General features: G+C 41.2%; 1 protein-coding gene and 1 long non-coding RNA gene across 9 annotated transcripts in view; both read left to right on the top strand.

The window, feature by feature from the left end:
* The window catches only part of MAML2 (mastermind like transcriptional coactivator 2), a 374,722-nt gene that overhangs the window by 91,699 nt on the left and 264,502 nt on the right, over nucleotides 1-18,521 (top strand). For 2 of the 8 annotated variants that reach the window (XM_084975739.1, XM_084975736.1), the window contains exon 1: nucleotides 14,551-14,722. The exons of the other annotated variants lie outside the window; for them this stretch is intronic. In XM_084975739.1, the coding sequence (XP_084831865.1) occupies nucleotides 14,690-14,722 (33 nt within the window). In that variant the 5' untranslated portion in view covers nucleotides 14,551-14,689. Of the gene's footprint in view, nucleotides 1-14,550; nucleotides 14,723-18,521 lie in introns of those variants that run through there. 8 annotated transcript variants of the gene reach the window in all.
* LOC146399816 (uncharacterized) lies at nucleotides 9,451-11,963 on the top strand. The gene is made up of 2 exons (XR_014815097.1): nucleotides 9,451-9,525; nucleotides 11,790-11,963. It is a non-coding gene; the product is annotated as an uncharacterized LOC146399816 (long non-coding RNA).

The following is an 18,521-nucleotide window of genomic DNA, read 5'->3' as shown; positions in this document are numbered from 1 at the left end:
TTCGAAGGCACGCCAGTAGACTTTGAGGAACTAAGTACTCATTTGAAGAGACAAGAGAGTAGAGTGGGAGTTTTGAGAGTGGGCGTGTGGGTTTGTAAGAACCCAGGCTTTCGTGTCACACCTGGGCTTGTCACACCTATGCCTTCTACCTGGGCAACCTTGTGCAGAGGACTTCCTGTAGTTCTTCACCTGGAAAATGGCAATAACGAAGGTGCTTGCCTTGAGGTTGCTGTGAAAAGGGAAGCAAGGTACACTTGACTAAGAACATGAAAACCAGACTGCTTGTGTTTAAATCTCAGCTTCCCTGTTTGTAGCTGATAGGGCCTTGGGCAAATCTCATACCCCTGGTCTGTGCCTTGGCTGCCTCAGCTGAAGATGGAGATGGTGCTAATACCCACCTCATAGGACTGCTGAGCATCTTAAAGGAACGAGTCAAGGTAAAGTGCTGAGAACAGGGCCCTAAGGGTTTGCTCTCATCTTTGTGGGGATGAGACATAATACACGTGAAATGCTTGATATATATGTAGGCGGTAACTATTAACTAGTACATTATTTAAAGAACTCAATGTGTAGTAGTACATTTTCAATAAATTTTGGTTGACTTCATTCATCATCCATTGCGCGTGCATGCGTGCGCGTGTGTGTTTGTATTGAGAGAGAAGCATATATTCCCCACCAACACCAAAAACATAATTTTATGGGTCAAAGTACAAACAATGGAATGGAAATTAGCCAGGCCATACATCCAGGAGACTTCTTGCTATACTACCTGGTGCTTAAATGGTTTGTTTTGGCCTCATTTGTAGGCCTATTTTTTTCCACTGATGCTTCTCTGACATTTTCAACTGAGAAGGGAACCTGTAATGCCTCATAAATCTGAGGGATAATCGCTACTGATTGTTCCTATCACCATAGAAAGTTAAAGTATACTTGGCTTTTGGACTTGACTAGAAATTTAATAATAATAATAATAATAAATATAATAGTGTAGGCATTTTCCAATTTATAATCCAAAAACTCAATTTTAGGGCAAGAATTCAGATCTCATAATAGCCCATAAAAATAATATTATAGGAGTTCCTGTCGTGGCGCAGTGGTTAACGAATCCAACTAGGAACCATGAGGTTGCGGGTTCCATCCCTGCCCTTGCTCAGTGGGTTACCTATCTGGCGTTGCCGTGAGCTGTGGTGTAGGTTGCAGATGCTGCTCGGATCCCGCGTTGCTGTGGCTCTGGCGTAGGCTAGTGGCTATAGCTCTGATTAGACCCCTAGCCTGGGAACCTCCATATGCCACGGGAGCGGTCCAAGAATAGCAAAAAGACAAAAAAAAAAAAAATATTATAAATGATCATTAAAAGTTAGGCCCATCTATTTAATTATCTAAGTATCTTGAAAAAAAATAGTGCTATACATTGCTGAGAACTGTCTATGTCATGGTGTGTGTTCTGATTTCTAGGTAGAGAGATACCAGAAACATCTCCCTGTGAAAATCCCAGAGATGATGGGGTGAAAGGATTGCTTCCTATCTGTCCCATGCCACCTTTAGTCTACTAAAGAGACATAGGAGTTGGGGAGATACGGTTTTCATTGTGCAACTTCAACCTTGGTTTTCTGGGCAGAAGAGAAAGAGGGATTTAGGAGGTGAAAATCACCATTTGTTGTGTATATGTCTTTTTTTAAAGATTACTTTATTGTTAGAACCTTTGGCATGTTTCATTGTCCCCTACGCTCCCTTCACCTCGTTTCACCTCTCCACAAATCAACCAGGGCCACGGTCCTAGAGGATAACTCCAGTTGTTTCCATCAGAATTCCTGCATGTGCCCCCAGTACAAAATTGAGAGAACTTTCAGATGGAGACATCCTTGAGAACCCCCTTTTAAAAAGACAGTATTAAAGAAAAGAGTTTGTATTGTCATCATCACCATTAATTCCAAAGTAAGTCGGATTTGATTGTTTTGTCAGGCCGAAAAACATCCCTCACTAATGAGTCTGTACACAAATATAGACTGGTAGAAAAATCAAATACCATGCCATTTAAGATGTGTCCATCACTTAATGCTTCACAGACAATGATAGGAGCTTTCTTCGTGATCCAAAGCTGTCAATACGATATCAGTTTTTTCATTCATTCAACAAACATTGACCGAACTTTCAATATGTGCCAAGCACTCTGACAGATATTAGGTGTACAGCAATTAAAAACAAATAATACACCTGCTGAGGCTAGGCTGAAGATAAACACACCAACAGGTGACGAAATAGTGTGTCATAGGGTGATAAGTGCCACAGAAGGGATTTATTTCAAATAGGATAGTCCTGCAGGATGAAGTCAGGGCGTGAGCCATGTGACCATCTGGGAGAGAGAACAGCAAGTACAAAGGCTCTGAGCCAGGAGCATCTTTGTTGACTAAGATGTTCCAGCTGGTTCAGAGTAAGCTAAAGGAACTTGGTGGGAGATGAGATCAGAGAAGTAGCGGGAATGCTTTGTAGGGCTTCGTAGACCATTAGAAAGATTTGCTTTTATTCTAAGTAAGATAGGATATGTTTTAAAGATAGAGCCAATAGGAGTGCCAGTGCTTTGGATGTGGGCTATCAGAGAAAGAGCAAAACCAAGGATAATTCAAAATGTGTGGCCTGTATAACTAGAATTGCCATTTATTGAGCTGGGGAATATTATTAGAACATCATGTTTGGAAACAGGGGAAGAAAGTGGGTGAGGAGAATTCAAAATTTTATTTTGACCTGTTAAGTTTGACATGCCTGTTTGACAACCAGGGGATGATACCATATAGGCAAGGGATAGGTCAGCTGGAATTCAGGAGTGAGGTCTGGCCCTGCAGGTACACATTTGGGTATTTATGGCCACAAGGCTAAAAACACCAGAGAAGTGTAGGTGAAGAAAAGAAGAGGTGTTTAGATTGAATGTAAGATTCTCCAGTACTTGGAGGTCAGAGAGCTGAAGTGGAACCAGCAAAGGAAACAAGAAGAGTGTCCAGTGAAGAAGAAGACATAGGAGAAATCGATGCCCCCACAAGGGAATGGAGAAAAAAGTGAAGGGAAGAGTGTTTGTCCATGCCAAATGCTACCAATAAATTAGGTAGGCTGAAGACTGATGATTGAGTATAAAATTTGGTGAAGGCCATTGGTAACTTTCAGTCACTGCTGTGCTGGTAGACTAGCTCTTCTGATTTGCAGTGTGGACCAATCTCCATGTTATAAATACTTCCATCATAGCCAATTTCAAGCTACCAATAGTTTAAGAGGAAGTTTGCAAAGTTCTTAAACATTTAACAGTTGGTTCCAGCCAGCTTGTATGCACCCTTCCATGGCAGGAGCCATTTTGGTGGAGTGAGTGGGAATGGAAGTGGATTCATAAGAGAATAATTGGAGACAGTGAGTATAGACAACATTTTTGAGGTATGCTACTATAAATAGATGAGGTGGTAACTGGATCAAGAGGTTTTTGGGTTTTGTTTTGTTTTTAATAGGAGCTATAGCAGCATGTTTGTATGCACACGGGAATGATCCAATCCTAAGGGGGAAGTTGGTGAAGGGGACAGCAGTGAGACTTGCTGGAGTGAAGGTCTTGAGTGGGAGAGAAGAGAAGAGTTCAATGCCCAGGGAGGGAGTGGCTTGGTCTTAGCTAAGAACAGGGTAGTTCCCTCATAGTAACAGTGGAGAATAGAGTGGCACTATCCAACAGAAATACTGTATAATTTAACCAAAATACATATGTAATTTAAAAATTCTAGTAGCCACATTAAAAAAAAACCCATAAAATTAATTGCAGTGATTTGATTTAACCCTCTATGTGCAAATTATTAAAACATGTACTGAGGGAGTTCCCATCGTGGCGCAGTGGTTAACGAATCTGACTAGGAACCATGAGGTTGCGGGTTCGGTCCCTGCCCTTGCTCAGTGGGTTAACAATCTGGCGTTGCCGTGAGCTGTGGTGTAGGTTGCAGACACGGCTCGGATCCCGAGTTGCTGTGGCTCTGGCGTAGGCCGGTGGCTATAGCTCTGATTGGACCCCTAGCCTGGGAACCTCTATATGCTGAGGCAGCGGCCCAAGAAATAGCAAAAAGACAAAAAAAAAAAAAAAGTACTGAATATAAAAATTACTAAGGAGGTGTATTACATTCATTTTTTATAAGAAAAAATTCAAAATCCAGTGCATTTTACACAAAAAGCACATCTCAGTTTGGACTCATTACAGTTCAAGCACTTGATAGCCACAGGTGGCCAGGCTATAGAGAAGGCAGGTATCAACAGTCAGTTTAGTGCTTAGTTGTACTGGTGGGAGGTTATGTAAGTTCTCGTCCATTTGCTTCTATTTTCCCAGTGGAATAGGATTCAAGTTAATGCAACACCTGAGACTGAGAATTGAGCAGAAGGTGCTGGAGGTTTGAAGAGAGAGGAAAGGGTGTGAAATAGTCTGGGAGGACAATGACAGTGAGAATGGAACCAGAAAAGTGTACTAGAATCGGGGCAGCACTGACAGCCCACTTGAGGTTAGTGGTGCAGAATTTAAAGAAGACCCACCATCCGCAGTGTGTGGTTTTCTTCAGCCACCTTCTGTTCCTCAGAGGCAGAGTCAGGGCCCTCTACAGCTTGCATAGAGGTGGATTTAACTGGACTGAAATGAATTGGAAAACAGATGCCAGGGAATTCCCATTGTGGTTCAGTGGGTTAAGAGCCTGACTGGTATCCATGAGGATGTGGGTTAGATCCCTGGCCTTGCTCAGTGGGTTAAGGATCCCATGCCTCTGTTGCCTAGGCCTGCAGCTGCAGCTCCAATTCGATCCCTAGCCTGGGAACCTCCATATGCCACCAGTGTGGCCCTAAAAAGAAAAGAAAAAAGCAGATGCCAGGCTGTCAGTCCGGTAGTTTCCCCATAGGAAATTTGCCCTTTTCCGTTTCTGATCTAGGCTTCGTGTGCGGGAGTAGGGGTAGGAGTAGGACATGTTAGGCAAGAATGTGTGGGAAGGGTTTAAAAGCATAGTGACATTTTTTTTTCTGGCCACTGATCTACTATCTCAGAATTCTTAGCTCACTCTCCAAACTCTTTCTCTCGGGTCACTTCACTGAGCTGTGTGTGCCCCTTCTCTCTTTCCTTAGAAGTCATCAGACTGTTCTTAAGTTTTATTATTTTTGCATGGGCTGAATCTGATATGTACTTGTCAGGACTAAATGTGTGTGTTGAGCTGACTATGTTTGTTGGAGCTGAGGAAGATGGTAATGAGGGCTCTGGGTTCCCCTGTTTGTAACCTGAAGCTGCCAGTCAGCAGAACCAATCAGAGGTTTCCAGCCGCACACTGAGTTCCTTATGTAAGGCGGATCACACGCAATTTTTGTCTTTGCAGAATTCCTTTCTGTATAATTATTCTTTTGATCATGCTACACATGAAAAGAAAAGCAACCGGGGGTATGAATCATGTCCTTGTTTCACTTGGAATTAAGAACTGAGGCAGGCTGAGGAGTCTGGGAGAACTGCTGGTCTGAGGGAGGTGGCTCTCCCTTCTTAATTGACAGACTGGGTGCACGTCCTCAACTGTGTCCTCAGAGGAGACCTCCAAACTTCCACCTTCCATCCATCGGTTGTCCTGCGTAGCTCCATTTCTGGGTGTGAGGCTGCAGTTAAGTGCAGTCTGAACTTGCTCCACTGTGCGTGTGGGAACTCTTCATTGTTCCTCAGCAAACAAATTAGGTAACTGGACTCCACTGGGACTTTTACTGAAACGTCGCAGGAATTTTCTCACTGGTTTGATGCAAAGGGGATTGAGCGCTTAATCTGACCTGTGCCTTTGACGCTTTCAGCATTACTGGTCTACAAGGGGAGTTTGTGGATACATTCAGGAGGTAGCTCTTAGGCCCTCTGTTCTCTGATACCTTGCTTGACACCCCAGAATCAATCAGCTGATCCCTGGTGCTCTCATTACATTTTGCGCGTATTTTAACCAGGCCCCTGAATGTGACATCCCTTACAGAACTTCAGTTTTTGCATATGATGTTGCTTCGGTCCTCCTCACCTGTAAATCCCTCCTTATCCTTCGAAATCCAATAAACGTTTGTCGAATGGATGAATGATATGCTTTGTAGAGGAGAGGACTTTTCCTGAATTGATCACTTTTTCTTAGGAGTCCCTACATAGTCAGGTAATGTTACATGGGGGGGGGAGCATTTACCCAGTTTTTAAGATGTATTTAGCTCTTGGTCACTTTCACAAGTCTATAAATTTCTCCAGCATAAGACCGTGTCTTTTACGTACCTTTGTATCTTTAGTGCCTAGCACAGTCAAGCATGTGATACGCCCTCGTATTTTTGTTGAATGTGAAATGCTTTATCTGAATATTTAAATAGCCTGAATTGGACCACGCTTTTATAACCCATACAAAGTCATATTGAATGAAATCAACCAACTTGATGCATTTCAGTTGAAACCTCAAAATGAGGATACTGGTTTTAGCCCCAAACAGAAGTTTATTTAAAGGATGTAACCTTTTGCCCCGCACACCCAGGAATTAAACTAAAAAGAAATCTGAAAATCCATTTATAGGTAATTTCAATTTGAGGCTTATAGGTATGTAAAAAAGGTTTATTTAAGGTTTAATAGCCAAGTTTCATGTGGGTTCTTGTTTGGGAAAGAAAACTTTCACATGGCATTAATATACCGAAAGTTGTGATTTGCAAAAACATTCTCACATCCTGTCTGGGGTGAAATTTTAATTTGTCCAATGAACTTTCCACTGAAAGAGAAAATGGCAAAACTGACAAACTAATCTAGCTATACACGTTTTGTTTTGGAAACTTGCTATTCCCAAATGTTCCCTGGATTTATTTTTGAAAATTCTGTGGAAAATTCAATGAAAAATTGGTCTTTTGAGAAATACCTTGAATGATAGATTTTATATGTCGAAGGAGTATTGGATTTCTTGTTGATAGCAGTTTCATGGACTTTGATTTATTTTTTTCTGGTACTATGTATTGATTCTACAATTCAGTATGTGTGTGTTTTAATCTGACATCTGACCTTTTAAGATATACTCTGTTCCTTATGTTTCAGTTGGGTAGAACTGATGTATCAGTTTTAAAAATGTTTTGGGTATATCTTATCTCATTTGATTGACTGTATCTTCCAGATAATAGGTGTTTCTTATTGCATGGATGGATGGGTGGTTGAACGGTGTGTGTATGCACTGACAGTCCAGCTGTTGGGTACAAGTCGCAGCTTTGCTACATACTAACTCTCTGACCTATGGCAAATTAATGATCTAAATCGCTATTTCTTCATATGTGCATAATCATAGTTCTACACTGGGTTGTGGAGATTACAATAAATTATGCATGTAAAGAACTTTGTATCACAGTTGGCACATGGCGAGTGCTCAGAAATATTAGCTCTTGTTATTACTGCTATTAACATAACAATAAATGGCTTTAGCCGCATAACCCATTTATTTAAAAAATTTAAGGGTGAATCATTACAACATGTAGGAATTATGAATGTATTGATTGTAGTAGCTTTGGGGATGCCAGTAATTTCTAATCATTGTAGGTCAAATTTTTCTATCCATACGAATATGAAGGGTAAAATAACCGGAAGCTTCTTTATCTACTTTTAGAATTACGAGCATAACTTAGATATGAAAACATTCTTAATGCTTCTCCATGATACAACAGCTGGTTGTATTATGTACCATGTCTTATTAAAGCATCATCATTTTGTACAGTTTAAAATGTTTGTAAGTTCTAGGTAGGATTCTTAAAACAGATGTCTTTCCCTCTAGGATTTATATTTGAGATTCTCAAAAATAGTGATAATATTTTAAAAGATCTTTTAATAGGGTTTCGATCATTAGGCAGTACAGCCCCCAAGTTTTAACTAATCTTCACTCAGACTTCTCTAGAGGAAGGAACAAGATTTTCAGGAGAAAGAATAAGGCACTGAGATCTGCCCCAAGTCAGTTTCCCAAAGAGAAGTCCATCCATGCAGAAGGAGGGCTCTGGGACCCCTAAAGGATTTGGGTCATGCTCAGAGAAGCCTGGCTGTTCAGAAGGCACTTTAAGTTTTCCTCCTAATTTTAACATCTGGGTTTGCCTTCCTGGCGGCGTGGGGTAGACATGAGTCTAAGGCTGCTGAGAAAGGGATGTGGGCTTCTCAGGTGATGCTCTGGCAAGGCCAGAGCTGCGCGGCTGGTGTCCCGCTTGTAGTGTGGACACGCGCAGATTGTTTTGAACTTGAGCAATACCTCCTGTTTTCTTTCCACTCTATTTCTGTTTGTGCAGAGCTGGCCTTTTCTGGCAGGAAGTGCCAGCCATTTAAGGAGTGCAAGCAATTCCCGACAGCCAGCCCCTTTCCCCCCACCACCCCCCACCTCCTGGCTGCTTTGCCTCCATCCCATTGGCCTGGAGGCTGGCTGGGGTTTATCCCTGCGAAGGTTCGCATTTTTAAAATGTCTTCTTTTGTCAGCTTGAGATTTTCCAGAATTTAAAAGCGGAAAGGAAGAGAGGAATACAAGGAAGCTATTAAAGATATATTAAATAAACTCTACTGGGAGCAAGTGTGTGTTTAAGAGAGAATCTGTAACTTTTGCAAGGGAAGTTTTGGTGATTGCTTATTATTTTAACAGAGAGAGAGGGAGAGGGAGGGAGGGAGGGAGTGTGTGTGTGTGTATATGTGTGTGTGTGTTTGTGTGTTTTCTCCCTGAACTGGAGAAGCAGATGTTTAAAGGAGAAGGGCAGGAAGCAGCTCTGACAAATGAAAGGATTTTTGATTGAATTCATGAGCTAAAGTTTCCTGCCAGTAATTCATTCAACCCTAGGCTACATAAAAGAAAACCCCACATAATTGAATTTTAATCGCCTAACTTTTAACATACAACCAGAACAGGCAAGTGGAGCTGCCACAGGTAAAACTGAAATAATGCTGTAAGCTGATCTTAGATGATTATTTATTGGTAGTTTAAAAAAATTATGATACCCCTTGCTTCATACCGCTCCTCCTTTGTGTGTGTGTGTACCAGAGGCTATTCCTTATTGTCGTATAAGTTAAACTCCTTCGTGCAGATTTTTTTCTTTAAGCTGTTTTGTGAGCAGGTGCAGATGGCTTTCATGAAGTGAGCCAATTGAAATGTTCTGTTACAGCCTGTAGAAACCGAGGTTTTAAAAACTGAAACAACTGTGTTCTGTGTTGTATCCATAATTCAGCTGGAAAATGTTTTCCCCATTTTATGATGAAATCTACCACTTCTGTTTCTTTCTTTTAATGAATTTGGTTTGTCCGCAGCCTTGAGGAAATCTTGTCACTAAAATCCACCCTCAATGCTCCTCCAGTATTTTTCAGCCTGATGATTTCACAACCAGGGCCGTTGCAAAATACGGGTAAATGGGCTTTTTTAAAATCCCTGGAGATTTTTAAGAACTTTTTTTTCCTATCTTTTTTTCTTCACAGAGTACTCAAGTAAACAGCTTCAGGAAGACTGAAAACATTGAGACTTTTATACCTTTTCATAAATATAATATGAAGTAAGCTACTTTTCTTCGTGAAGTCTTATAATTTTAGAACAAGCAATAGAAAGTTGGGGAGTGCATACATCCTAAAAACTCTTGGTCTGGTGCTTGCGTTGTTATTGAGTTCTCCTCAAAACAAAGAGCAAACTAACTCCTTCGGGGCACAGAAGTTTCTGTGGCCAGGGTGGTGATGAGCTGCAGCTTTCTGCTCAATCACACTCATATGGGCACCAATAGCAAGGCCATAAACCAAGGAGTCATAGCCAAAAGCCAGAAGGAGCTGCACTCTGAAGTGAACAACAAAACCCAAACATCTATGTTGTAACTGAAGCCAAACATGTCCAAAAATAGACCTAATGAACTACTTTAAACCAGCATGATACCTACATAATTTCTAAAATGATTAAACAAAGCAAACTAGAGCTTCAGAAAATTCCACAAACTTAACCTGAAACAAACCAAGTGCCCATTGGTTTGGCTCTGTGTACTGGTGTTGTTTATGGGATCCCAGCAGGAAATGAAGGGTTTGGATCTTGCTCTTATGTTGACCTTTACAACGACGACTGTCCCAAGAACTCTGACTCAGGCAGCAAACATTAAGGGGCAATACCTGTTTTATTGTCAGACAGAGATCCAGACCCCAAAGGACAGTGTTTCCCACCCTTAGCGCTATTGAGAGTGTCATCAGCATTGTTTCAAAAAGGCTTCCCAATAGATACTGGAAAGAAAAGCCATACATTTATCTCCTCAGAAGGATCGTCTAGTAGCTAGTTAACTCCTCATTTCATCGTTGGTGTCTCTACTAAAGCAACCCTTAAGTTGGAAAGACCATGTGTACTGTTATCCTGAGGCAGACCTAAGGAAAACATGGTAAATTATAGAAGACACACACCCTTATTAAAACTTTTTATAAAAACTTTACTTCACACCAATTTATGGCATTGGTGATAAAATGATTCCAGAATCTTGTGACCAGGCATACAGTATTTATCTTCATGTTCTGAAAACAGTGGCAGAAATATTTCAACCCATTTGAGTCTAATAGTGTTTCTAGTTCACTGTGTAGGGAGATGCTGTTTGATCCAGGCTGCCTACGTAGCCCACAGTGAATTATTATATATTAGAGTGTTATTTCAGGAGAATTAGACATCTTAATTATAACTTTTTTTTTAGTTTGTGTGTATATAGCTTATGCCTCTGAAGCGAAATTTATAGTTATTCTGTGCTTCGATGAGACTTTTCATTTTTATACATTATACCAGTACCTTTCTCTTGGCAGTTTTTATTTGGGAGGAAGACTCATTTGTACATCAGAGCATTATTTGGAACAATGGGTTTTGCCGAGATTATAATGTGGTAATAGCATTTAAAATTGAGCTGTGCCAAAGCATTGCAAAAAATAATAATAAGTCCACTAAATATATAACACTGACACAGACAGTTCATCAGCTTTTTTTTTTTTTAATACTGTGAAAAACAAACCAAATTTTCTATTTTTTTGTTTTTGGCTGTAAGGAAAACATGGGGAAAGAATAAGCACAGTATAAAATTGAACAGCTAATCGAGTTTTCCAAATGGTTTGTTTTAATGGTGATTTAGCATTCTAAGGCACAGACTGTTAGCTTTTGTTTGGCTTTGGTCTTTAATGTAGATTATAAATCACGCTGCTGTATAGCAACAAAGAAACAAGTTATTGGTTAATATTTCCTCATACGATGTCACTGATGATGATGCCTATGAAGCTGATCGTAACAAGCAACACTCCCGTAATCGCAGTTGATCACACAACCACTCTGTTCAGAATCAATCGTTTTCCTATTTTGCCAAAGAGAAAAGTGCAGCTTAGAAATGTTCAGAAGACATGAGCAGGTGGACGGTGGCAGGGTCAGGGAGTGAGGACTATAATATTGGAAAACTTACTGGTATACCTGCATCCTTGACCATCATTCTGCTCTATGACATGCCCACCATTGTGCTCTAAGTTGCAGATGCCATTATTCCATTTTCTTAGGATAAAAAAAAAAAAAAAAAAAAACAGACTCCGAGTGGAAACTCTACATGGACAGCTTGTCAATGGTAGCCCTAGAATTTTGAAACCAGGGCTTGTGACTTTTGTTTTTTTCTTGTGCCTTGAATTCAAAAACATAAAAGAAGCTCAGGGTGCATCGCTTCACACTTAATAATGTGTAAACTCTTAACCATGAAAAAGTATAATCACATTATATACAGACTGTTTTTTAGGAAAACTAAAACTTTGAAAGTTCTTGATTCTGTCCCAGGAATCTACTTCTGAAATGGACCTGAACATCAAAGAGTTTGCCTCACTCTGTTCTGGGCTCTGAAGAGAGCTGTCCCAGAAAAATGATAGTGCTGGCAATGACATCTGCCCACAGGCATCATCAGCTCTTCCCATCCATCTCTTCCACCACTATCACCCAGTAGAAGAAAGAAAATTCACCCCGGTGAGCTGCCCTTTAGAGCCTTTTCTGTCTCCTTCCAGTGTATTCAATCCTCCAAACCTAACGCTCTCTGCCAGCCATTTAGAGAAGAGATCTGCGTTTACTTTCTGGCAGTCAGAAGGATGGGGCCGGCTGTACCATATCAGTGTGCTCAAGTGTGGGAGCTTGAGTATTTAATAAATCAGTTCTGACATTCTTAAAGATGTTCGCATGACTTCTATCTTTTGTGGCCGTTATGTCAACTTGCCTCGCTCCTGGCTGGCCAGTCTCTGCTACTTATGTCGAGTCCTGGTGTCACGCACTGTTTCTGAATGCAACTTGGACCACAATACCTCTTCATCCTCTCCTTTCTCCATAGACTCCCAAGGCCAAAGTTGCTGCGTATTCCTTTGGATAATGCCCCTTCAACGAATCACTAGTTAAATTCCTTCCTGCTGAGTTCCATTTCTCCAAGAAGCTTCCATCAGCTGTATTCCATCAGTGACTCAATAATGTTCTACCCCATTTTGTGAACAAACTCTTTCTCTGACTCTGTTCATACCAGACACTTGAATAAGTCATATTTCTTGACTTCCCTCTCCTAGTAATTTCTGGCTCATGAGTAGACAAATACTATGTGGTCTTCCTTAGGTGTGGAATCTGAAAAATCAAACCTGGAGGAACAGAGACTAGATTGGTGGTTGCCAGAGGCAGGGGAGTTGGGAGAAATAAGTGACGGTGGTCAAAAGATACACGGTTCCAGTTATAAGTTGAATGTTCTGGGGAATCTTCATGTACTGCATGGTTATCCTAGTTAACCATACTGTAATGAATATTCAGAGTTGCTAAGAAAGTAAATCCTCACTCTTCTCACCACTCACACATCAACAGATGGTAACTATGTGAGGTGAGGGTGTGTTAGCTAACCTTACTGTGGTAATCTTTTTGCAGTATAAACGTCCAGTGGATCATTCCATTATATACCTTAAACATAGACATCATTGTATGTCAATTCTATATTAAAGCTGGGAAAAAAAATTAGCAAGCACACCTCAGCATATATCTAAAATGGAAGTTTTTGTTTACGGTAATAATAGCTACCTGTCGTGATACCTAACATTGGAAAAAAAGAGTTATTGATCCAGGAGCTGAACTTAAACTTCTCTAGGTGGGAGTTTGAAACAGTTGACAACCATAGCAGTCATGGAAATGCCACTGCAGAGACAGCCAGGCCTGGACTCACAAGGGAGATTTCATTCAAAACTGGTCTCCTCTAAGTTATTTCCAGAGGTTAGCCACTTACAGAAAAAATTAATCTCTCACTCGGAAGTAAAGAATGTGCTATTTGACTTGAAACATAACAGAAATGTTCCTTGGCGCAGTTTTGTTTTTTTGTCTGATGAGCTCAGTGTTGCTCTTCTCCTTTATACAGACCTATCGCTGGTTTCATATGTGAGGTGTCCTAGCGTGAAATGCTTAAATCAAACTTGATAATAGCGTGAGTAACGGTTTTCTTGTCTCCTCCATAGTAATGAAACGACGACAGCCCTGTACTAATGGCTTGTCCTCAGAGCTGGGTCTTTCAGGTCTAACTCTCTTTAGAGCGCAGCTGGCATAGAGGAGGCGAAAGCTCCTCTGGTTCCTATAACCACTTAAGTACTAATTTGGTGGCATGGAAAGCATTAAGCTGTGTCCATACAAGCAGAACAAAGCAGCAGAATATCGAGCAATTTTCTAAATTTTATCAATGTTAGTAAGTCGACTCGATTGATGTTTCTAGTTAAAACAGATGTTTGAGTTGTCAGGATGCATCCAAACAAAGTGTTGGTTGAAATAAACATTAGCTTAGCCATTTCCTTTCATTGCAGAAGTGTTCTAAACCATGGGCAGGTGTACACTGTGGAAATCCGTGAGCCTCAAAGAAACTGGGCAGGCTGTAAAAGATTATGTTGGTTTCCAAACGGGTTATATGTGTAGCCAGACTCAAGATGTGATTATTGCGTCAGTGAATGAAGGAATGAATTGTTAAGTTTTGTAACCATTTTGGCCTATCCTGGATCACTGAGTTAAATTCCATCTCCTTGCTATGAGTGAATTCTGTACCCAGCCTTCCTCGTTTACTTAGCTCTTCTTTCCTGTGTTTAGATTCTCCACACTGCATGCAAGTCATGACTGAAACAGTCCTTTTCATTTGGCCCTGGTAGTCCACATATTTTTATTAAAATTATCTCATTTGGGGGTTTCCGCTGTATGCCCTTATTGCTGTTTCTGATACAGATGTTGGATCTATAGTTGCCCACAACACAACTGGCAAGCTGTGGAACCTTTCAAGCTATGTAAACAGAGCCGCTGTTGATAGAAAAAAAAAAAAAGTATTTATTAGATGTTTACTATGTGCCGAACAGTTTACTAAACAGTATGGAAAACACTTTCATCCATGGAGAGAAGACGATCTAATTGGAGAAAGAAAACCACCTCACAGGAAACCATTATAAAGCAGAAATGAAGTGTAGTATGCGGTCCAGGCTCTCACAGCTGAGGCGCATAAGGTGTTAATTGTGTGGGAGAGACAGTGAACCTCCAAGGAGTTAAGGAAGGTGGAGATCAACCTGGCTGAGGCCATCTAGGAAGACTCTCAAAACAAACCAACAAGATTTCTAAGCCCCTTCTGTGTTCAGAGTATTGTGAGGGCTCCAGAGAAGTGTGATCACAGAGATGGGACTTACGCTGGATCTGAGAGAATGAGAAAAATACTGACTGGCCGAGAAGAGAAGGTAAAGTGAAAGACAGAGCCTGGGGGAGGGGCGGGGAGGAGGGTGATCCACAGCTCCGCTAATCAGCTTAACATTGCAGTTCTTCCTTTGAAACTCCTTAGACGGATGCAGATATGCCAGCTTAGATTTTTAAATCCATTTTGGCTCAAGCTTGGTCTGCAAGATATTAGCATCCAGTTCAGAGGTTTCTATGTGAGAGAGAGAGAGAGAGGAAAAAAAGCACAGAGTGCTGTTCTTGGGGATTTGGAAAGACGATCTAGCAGAAATGATAGACAGAATGCACTGGTATCTTCTGCTTGCAAAGAAAGGCACTGTGGAAAACAGAGGTCGCAGCCAAATTCTATCGTGTGTGGTAAATGCAGAGAACTCAGCATACCTTAGAAGATGTGGGTGAGACGCTGGTAACCAAGCTCCGAATGTTATTGGTAGGGTTGGTTCTCTTTGGGTTTGTAAAAACTCTCAAGGGGCCCCATTTGTTAGGCACTTCTTTCTGTTTTGAAATTCAGTGGGGTGTTACTTGTTTTTTGTTTTTCTTTTAAGGCCACACCCGCACCATATGGAAGTTCCCACGCTAGGGGTCGAATCAGAACTGCACCTGCCAGCCTATGTATGCCATAACCACAGCAACTCGGGATCCGAACAGCATCTGTGACCTACACCACAGGTCACAGTAGTGCTGGATCCTTAATGCATTGAGCGGGGCCAGCGATTGAACCCCCATCTCATATTAGTTAGGATACTAGTCAAGTTTGCTACCGCTGAGCCCTAACGGGAACCAGCAAAATACAGTGTTTTAAAGTGAGTGAGCATTCATTATGCTTTCTAAATTCCATATACACCTGTTCATACACCACATCCCTGGCTTTGGAGACCAAGAACCAGTCATTTCTGGTTCAGAGATGCAGTGATACCTGCACACATCTTTTTTTTTCCAGGCAAAAGAGAAATGGGAGAAAAATGTTTTGGTTTTTTTTTTTTTTTTTTTTTTTGTCATTTCTTGGGCCGCTTCCGCAGCACATGGAGGTTCCCAGGCTAGGGGTCGAATCGGTGCTTTAGCTGCCGGCCTACGCCAGAGCCACAGCAACGTGGGATCCGAGCCGCATCTGCGACCTACACCACAGCTCACGGCAATGCCGGATCTTTAACCCACTGAGCAAGGCCAGGGACCGAACCCGCAACCTCATGGTTCCTAGTCGGATTCATTAACCACTTCGCCACGACAGGAACTCCAGAAAAATGTTTATTTTAAAGATAACAGGCTTGCTGGTTTTAAAATCATAGTCATTAGCATTGAGATCAATTGTATTTTCTGCCCTCTGTTTAAAGCACTTTCGGGGTCTTTGGTTTTAGGGTAATGTAGTATCTGAAGTATTTTACTCTGTCAAAAAAGCAATTGCAAAAGATTCTTTGGTTGTTGGGGAGAGTTTGGAAGAAAGGAGACTATTTTTGCTCTACCATCATTTTGTTACTTTTCTAGCCTTGTGTCATGTGTCCAGAGAGAAAGGGCTTAAAGTAGAAGGTGCCCATAGCACCCACGTTCTGACAGTACACAGCCCCATTCCTCATGAAACAAAGGAGTTTTGCTTTTGCCATCAATTCAAAGGGCTTTTTTTGTGTGGAGACTCCCGCTGTTTCCCTTCAGATCCCAGAGCTGTGGCAGAGAAAGGGCGCTCACCTCCCAAAACCATGACAGAAAAGAACATTCATCTCTGGCACAAGCAATGCAGTGCATCTGTTCTAGGAGAGTGTGGGCCAGATGTGCTGCCTTGTCTAAAACAGATTTTACTGCTGTTTACATTCTCTTTCCAGCTCTAATCTGCAGCTTTCTGGCGTGTCCATGATACGGTAGCAAGGGGGTATCACTGGGTTGTTAAATGCTGGAAATGATGTGAAACCTTTCACAGTAAACATGGGTTTGGGAGAAAGGCTTGTTTTCAAATTAATTTGGATTTCTTTAAACTATCATATTATGAGGAAATATCTTAACCCCTTGGAGCACAGACATTTAGAAGAATAAATGATCGCCTGGGCTGAACCTCCTTTTATAAATAAGAAGTTAACCCTGAGAGAAGTGATTACTTGCCCCAAGGTCAAATAGCAGTTTACTGGCGGAATGGAGTCAAAAATCTAAGTATCCTGACTTTCCGTCTAAAGGAGTGATGCAGATTCCTTCAGATCAGGAGAGAGCAAGTTTTCTTTTGTAAAGGGCCTGAGAGCAAATATTTTAGGCTTTGTGGGGCCAGGTGGTTACTTTAGAATTACTCAACTCTGTCCCTATGCTTGAAAATAGCCATAGGCAATATGCCAACAAGACTGTGTCTGTGTTCCAATAAAACTTTATTTATAAAACCAGTCAGAGGGCCAAATGTGGCCCTCAGGCCATGATTTGCTAACCTTTGCTCTAGCTCTTAAGGAAGAAAATAAGCATGAATGTCCCCTTGGGAGCTTCTTTATGAGGCACGTCCAAATTTGATTTGTCACAGAAAATGTTGATTTTTTAAAAGTCCAGAGGGTGCTATTAGTTAGATAAAATTGCTCCGACTCAGGAAAAACTGACTCTTTTTATGGCTTTCCTAAGAAAAGGTTGTTTATGAGAATTACAAAGTGTTGAAGGAGTCATTCTTCAGGATTGTCCTTATGTCACTATTGTTCCACTTAAATGTGGAAGATTAATGTTTTTTATATGCATTTCAGAAGTTAAACACATGCACAATGGAGGCCTTCTGGTATCATTGTTGGATTTTGTTAACTTGAGTAGTCTTAAAAATCTAAGGGTACATCTCTTTTTCAGAGACAAGATTTCAAAGAATTTTCCAATTTGAGTTAAGAAATGAAAATGAAATGAATATTTTTTTTAGAAGATCCTTATATTTTAATGTCAAATTTCTCCTAGGGAAGCCAGAAAGACAAAGACACAGACCTTTAGGAGGCAAAGCAGAGGGGTTCCCTACATCCATAACAATAGCTGGCCTCGAAGTTCCTGTCGTGGCTCAGTGGAAATGAATCTGACTAGCATCCTTGAGGATGCAGGTTCGATCCCTGACTTTTCTCAGTGGGTTAAGCGTCCAGCGTTGCCATGAGCTGCAGTGTATGTTGCAGATGTGGCTCGGATCCCATGTTGCTGTGGCTGTGGTGTAGGCCAAATCTCCGATTCTCCCGGTAGCCTGGGAACCTCCATACGCAGTGGGTGTGGCCCTGAAAAGACAAAGCCAAAAAAAAAAAAAAAAAAAAAATAGCTGGCCTGATTTATGCTAGGTGAAATAAGTCAGACAAATAAAGACAAATATCACTTATATGTGAAACCTAAAAAATAATAAACTAGTGAATATAACAAAAAAGAAGCAAACTCACAGATATAGAGAACACACTAGTGGTTACCAGTGGGGAGAGGGAAGGGAGGAGGGGCAAGTTAGGGGTTGGGAATTAAGAGGTTCAAATTATTGGTATAAAATAAGCTACTAGAGGAGAGTGTCCGTCGTGGCTCAGCAGAAACGAATCTGACTGGCATCCATGAGGATGCAGGTTCGATCCCTGGCCTCGCTCAGTGGGTTAAGGATCCAGCATTGCTGTGAGCTGTGGTGTAGGTCACAGATGGGACTCGGAACCTGCATTGTGTAGGCTAGCGGCTATAGCCCCGGTGTGACCCCTAGCCTGGTAACCTCCATACGCTGTGACTGCTGCCCTAAAAAAGACAAAAAAAAAAAAAAAAAAAAGGAAAATAAGCTACAAGAATATATTGCACAACATGAAGGATATAGATAATATTTGATAATAACTAAGTGGAGTATAACCTTTAAAA

The sequence above is a fragment of the Sus scrofa genome, chromosome 9 (genome assembly GCF_054392235.1).
Source record: "Sus scrofa isolate SSC_HxYL_T2T_F1_AM1 chromosome 9, Sscrofa_HxYL_maternal_Yorkshire_Landrace_v2.0, whole genome shotgun sequence".
NCBI lineage: Eukaryota > Metazoa > Chordata > Mammalia > Artiodactyla > Suidae > Sus > Sus scrofa.
The sequence above is the reverse complement of the archived record's forward strand: the minus strand, read 5'-3'. Positions and strand labels throughout refer to the sequence as shown.